The sequence below is a fragment of the Ruditapes philippinarum genome, unplaced genomic scaffold (assembly GCF_026571515.1).
Source record: "Ruditapes philippinarum isolate M1 unplaced genomic scaffold, ASM2657151v2 ctg133_1_1_1_1, whole genome shotgun sequence".
In the NCBI taxonomy this organism is placed as follows: domain Eukaryota; kingdom Metazoa; phylum Mollusca; class Bivalvia; order Venerida; family Veneridae; genus Ruditapes; species Ruditapes philippinarum.
In genome coordinates, this window is record NW_026864453.1 from 550,793 (window position 1) to 556,824 (window position 6,032).

The window sequence follows — 6,032 nt, forward strand, 5'->3', positions numbered from 1 at the left end:
CACTTCTGACAAGATCCACGCAACTAATTAATGTTTGACAACTGAAACACAAAATTAATGACAAGAAAAGATCGCTTTGCCAAGTTTGCGCTACCAATTAATTTCATTTCCTTTAAGTTTCATACTTACATTTTCGTCATAAGAGTTTCAAATTTGACAGTTTTTTAAAATACAATACAAACTGTAAAATTAAGGAGTTTTTTAAAAATATAATGTGACAAGTAAAAAAATTCTGTGACAAAGTAAAAAAACATTTTACTACCTTGTGTTGTCTCGGTCACGGGTTATACATTAAACCAGTCACTTAAAAACTGTGCTTTTTTTGTAAAAACGCCTTTTTTTCTAAAAAGTGTGCTTACTAGAATCGCCCCCGTGGGTTATTGTCAGTATAAAAATTTTTACTTGTTTTAACAGTTTAGGGCTTTAAGGAAAAAACCCCCAACCATGCGATCACTAAACTTGTGGAATTTTTAAAGGATGAATATTTTAATGAATAAAATCATTTTTATAGACAAATTTTATAAAACACGAATTTTTACAAAGTTTAATAATAACAGTTTCGTTTCAAGCCCTTTCCCTTTTTTTTCTTAGTGAAAAAATTTTTAAAAAAGAGTAGCATCCGCTCTGCGCCAACATGTTTATATAGTCTCGGGCCTTTTTAGTTTATTTCTAATGCGCATTAAGTCCAAGTAAGGCCTGGTTATTGCCGGTGATCAAACACATGCAGTAAATGTTACTAACTGAACTTTCACCAAAGCTACGAAACCTTAATTGTTGCCCTTTAGATTGGATATTAATGTTTATATGGAAGTGATTTGTACGTAGTTTTGTAGATGGTTTCTATATCACATATGGGTCCCTCCTAAGCACACATGGGCTCAAAATTCAATTTTGAAGCTCGTTTATTCTTTCGTTTGTAGGCAAATCTCAATACATTGTTTAAATCAGGATTTGTTTCGAAAAGTTTAAACATTGTCTGTGGTGAGGATTTCGTGAAATCACTGTATTTTGAGTCCGTTTAGTGACATTTTCTTCATATGCATTGCATGTTTATGACACGCCAGCAAGAACCCACGACAGAAGAATATCTCGATGAAGACTGTATAAAATTCCAATACGAAAATGGATAATAAAGAGGAGAGTCAGTAGGGTAGAGTCACATTTCGATTTTCTTTAAAAACAAAGGTTTGAATTTTATATACATTTGTAAGTGTTAAAAGTTGAAAACTGACCCTGCGATTGACCTATAGCTAATTACACATTCACATCTGATGTTAAACCTCTGGATGAGCGGAAATTCACAAATACTTTTTACCGATGCTCAATTTTGAGCTCCATATGGGGTTCCATCTCCGTGCTTTCAGAGCAAAATTTAAGAAACTATATACTGGTTGCTTAGTACTGGTTGGTTCCGGAAACGGATTCGAAAGACTTGTTTCATTACACAATCGGATTATTAAAACTATATTCGTATAAACAATATATCCTTTAAAACCATTAAGACTAAAGCTTAGATATTTGGCAAGAAATAATATTAAGTGATATCGGTTGACAATTTGTCACAATCGATTATCGGTTCAATCGAATGGAGTATAATCGATAACGTTCCGATTCATAACCGGTTAATTTTAGCAACGAACCTAATTATATACAGTTACACTTTGCACATAATACAGTTACACTTGGGTCATGTACCATATCATGTGGCAGGTTCAAGTAATTTAAGGATTATTTATGCATACATGTATTAAAAAATTCATATAAAAGTGCCACTACATTGTTTATAACTTAACATATCTTATAAACCAAAGTTTACCCGCAAATATCGTATACATATACACTCATTATCATTTCTAGAGCACTTAAATTTTATCTATTTGAAAAAGTCACACAATCAGTTATTATTTTCAAAATGGCGGAGATGGGGTGTATCTATGAAGAAAATTATGAAGTACCCGGGAAGGTGAAACAAATTAATTGTCAACCATGTTTAAAGAAGGATAAACAAACAAAAGCGGCAAAGTTTTGTTCAACTTGTGATGAATTTCAGTGCTTGGATTGTGCCAACGTTCACTACACACACGCCTTCTTAGGGAGTCACAAATTAGTGAACGCGAATGAGGCGAGAACGAAACAAGGCTCGTGCAATATGAAAGGATTAGACCAATGTGATCAACATCAGGAAATTCTAAAATTCTTCTGTGAAGATGAGAATCAGCTCTGCTGCAATACATGTGCTATTGTTGACCATCGTAAATGCCACAGCGTTGTGGAATTTCTAAAGGTCGTTGAAAGGTCTACCTACAGAAGATCAACTCTAAAGAATAAACTGGAGGAAGTGAGACAGAAGGCTAACATAATCGTAGACACCATTGACTCATCAAAAGAGAAACTCGATGAGGATATTACAGAAATGCCAATTAAAATCAGGCGAATGCGGGATGAAGTAATCAAAGTTTTTGACGAGTTGGAAATTTCCGTTGTTAAAGACGCCGAATCGTTTCAGAAAGAAACATTAGAAAAGCTGTCGATGAAGCAGTCACAGACAATGAAATATCTAGCTGATATAACAACGTTTATGGAAATGATTGACAACGTGTATCAGAACGGATCTCTGATACAACAGTATATAGTAGACCAGAAGATGCAAAATGACGTCAACGATCTTCACAAAAATGTCGATGCGGAATATCAAGGTTTAGAGACAGTGACTGTAACTTTTGATTTTGATGAAACATTAAAACTCCCCCCTCTACCAGTCACTGATTATGTTCCAGGACAACTGTCTGTAAAATTCCGTCTATCAGATGTTCTAGCTTCTGTTGACAAGGCAATGAGTATCACACCAGTTAATTGCATTAATTTAAAGCAGAAAAACAATTCAGAAAAAGAGCCCTTGTATTCGGGGATTGATTTTTTAGCTGATGGTAGACTTGTTGCTGTTGATAATAACAACAAGAAATTTATAGTTTATAATGAGAAGCTGGAGGAAGTAGGATCATATCAGTTACCGTATTCTCCACAATCTGTTGCTGCTGTATCTAAGGATGAAGCAGCAGTAACAAGTGGCGGTGCATTAAAGTTAGACATTCTACGCGTTAACATATTTAATGACATAACTTTAGAGAGAACAATCAAAGTGGCAACAAAATATGGCTGGATATGTCGACAAGATGACGAACATTTTGTCGGCGGGACAATTGATCATTCAACACCTGTTCGTATTATAACATCTACAGGAGAAGAGAAAGATTTCAGCATTAACTTTCCGAAAAAGTCATATCGTAGAAACACAAGCGCTTGTACTTACATTAAGAGCAGTGACAAAGTGGTGCTTACAGACTGCGATGAGCATACTGTCTATATATATGATATCAAGACAAACACGAGAGTCTTGGTAAAGGATGATCAGATAAAGGAACCATGTGGTGTAGCGGTTGGTCCCTCTGATACTATCCTGGTTTGTAGTGATAGAACAAACTCCATTGTACAGATATCACAAACAGGGCATATCTTAACATTGTACCAGACAGATATGATTTATCCAAGAAGAATGTGTGTCTCACGTGATAAATCATTTCTGGCAATAACAAATGCATGTAACGGTAAGAAAACACTACAGAAGATTAAGATATCATACTGATCGAAGACATGGACTTTGACAATATTATGTTTAAAAATTAATAAAGTACGATAAGTCATCAGTGAGAATAAATAACAATAACAAAAGTTAAGAATATATTTTGAATTTGTCAACTTTATACTACAAAAATAAAATGTCTGTCTTTATAATAAGAATTAAAAAGAAATCAACGTGTTGTTTATTACTGAAATATGTATCTTACAAATCATTATCAATATTGTTTATACATTCATTAATATGTCAGATTATAATCTATGAAATCTGACATTTTGAAATTTTCTTCCGCATTAGAAACACCAATTTACTGGTTGCTTGCATCCTTGTATAATGGACAAAGTTTACATGTACATGTATCTCATCTTCAATACAGCTTCTGTTACATACATCAATGTTTTCACAACGACCAGTTTCCAGATGTATCGGTACTACAACAAACCTTAATGTGACAATATATGCTAAAGGAATATTTTTTTCAACATGTCATTCTGTTTTAACCTTTTACCCCATGAGCACATTGTGAAAAATGGCCGTTTTCATTGAAAAGCCTCCTGTTACAAGGTCAAAATACTGATGAAACTTGGCACAAATGTTGACTAGACCATAGCCTCTGTAACAGCATGCTCAATCGTAAATTTCCTGTTACCATGGCAACGGGGGGGGACGTCTCAAAATTGCCGAAAATCACTATTTTGCATTGTTTTTTTCCCATCAAAACTGATTTCAAAGTGCTGCAACTTCTCAATGAATTGAGATAGAGTGAAAGGCTTTTCAGCGTCGGTTACTAGTTACCCTAAGATCGACCCTAGGCCATTTTTAGCCTGTCACATGTCCAAAATTTTCTTGGCGATGAGGGGGACTACCGCCCCCCTTCAAACCCCCCTAACAGAAGGGGTCACATCCCCCTTCTGGCAACCCCCTGATGTACCATTTTGATGGGGGCGGCGCCGAAAAAGTGGTCACTTTTTTAACAACATTTATCAAACGAAAAACAGTGTTTGGGGCCTAAATAGGACATTTTTTTCACTGTTTGAGGCCTCAAAACACGCGTCTATATGAGGGAAAATGTTAAAGGGAAATGCTTTTTTAAAGTGTAAAAATTTAATAAAAATTAAAAAAAAATGAAATGTTTTCAATGCTTTTTATTAGTCGAAATGAATTTTATTACTTAAACTTTTCCTTTTGGTTTTTTATTTTTTAAATGGTTTTTTTGGGAAGTTAAATTACTAAAAACCCACATTTGAAAAATACAAGTCGTTTTTATCTGTAGTATCTTAACTTTAATAAAGAAGAGTTATTTGTCGAAATATTATATATCACCTTGTTTACTTGTTTCTTATGCCCATATGGTTTGATTGAATTTATCAATTTTCGGCTGACATAGAATTTGGTGAGATAAGTAACACCTGACAATGTGAACATTTGTGCGAAGTAATATTGAAATCCCTCTATGTATGTAAAAGCGACTTTTTGTTTTTTGTTGTTGTTTTTTTTTCTTAGTAATAACTCGTGGGCACGAGATAGCAATTATTTTCTGAGCTCTATGTGAAGAAGTCCTAATTAGGCTTTTGAAACTCTTTATTACGACTCAAGAACGTTAAGATTTTGAACCCGATGGTTGCTTATCAAAACACTTGAAAACGGTGTCATTTTATTAGAAATTTTACAATATGTATTTATATCATTATTTCACAGACAAATATAAGATAAACGTACTTGCATGGTCTCGTCTGATTAAGCTCAAATGAATACAATACAATACTTAAATCTCTTGGGATCGGACAGTTTCTTGAAAAAAAATCCACCCTCGGGATCACGGCCCCTAGTAAGCCACTTTGAATTCAAATTGTATAAAGTTCAGCCACCACATCGTTCATGGGCAGGCTGTTTGGCAATTTTCCAGTACTACGGCTACATGTAGTTCTCTTCACATTCGCCCGACTAACAGTTCTAGTCCAACGCTTATGTATTGAGCTGACCGGACGATTTTACATTACATTGGCTTGCATGCAGAAGATATACGCTGATGTTTCCCGCCATGATATGCACGGGCAACATGCCGTCTGGTTGCTTGCAAGTATCTACTATAAGGTCATTCATCAATAATCTGCATTTTGCATATCACCTGTTAAAACTCCATTAAAAAGTGCAAATAAAAAGTTCTTGTATGTTCTAGTATGCATGCATAATTTAAATATGCCCAATCTCCAATCTCGGCAAAACAGTGCGCCAATAAAATTATTTATAACACACGTGTACATACTACAAAAACAAATAAAGCAAAACGAATCCCGTAGAATCCCTTTCAAAACCAAATGCTGCTTCTCTTTTCGAAATGTCAACCGTTTTGTCTAGAAAGGAGCGGAACTTAATTTTAGAAAATCTGCTGACG

At 34.6% G+C, this 6,032-nt stretch overlaps 1 protein-coding gene across 1 annotated transcript; it reads left to right on the forward strand.

Moving 5' to 3' along the window:
• Positions 1 to 1,912: 1,912 nt before the first annotated feature.
• Positions 1,913 to 3,643, forward strand: LOC132725660 (uncharacterized). The gene has a single exon (XM_060710838.1). The coding sequence runs from the start codon at positions 1,913 to 1,915 to the stop codon at positions 3,641 to 3,643; it is 1,731 nt and encodes a 576-aa protein (XP_060566821.1).
• The last annotated feature ends 2,389 nt before the right edge of the window (positions 3,644 to 6,032 follow it).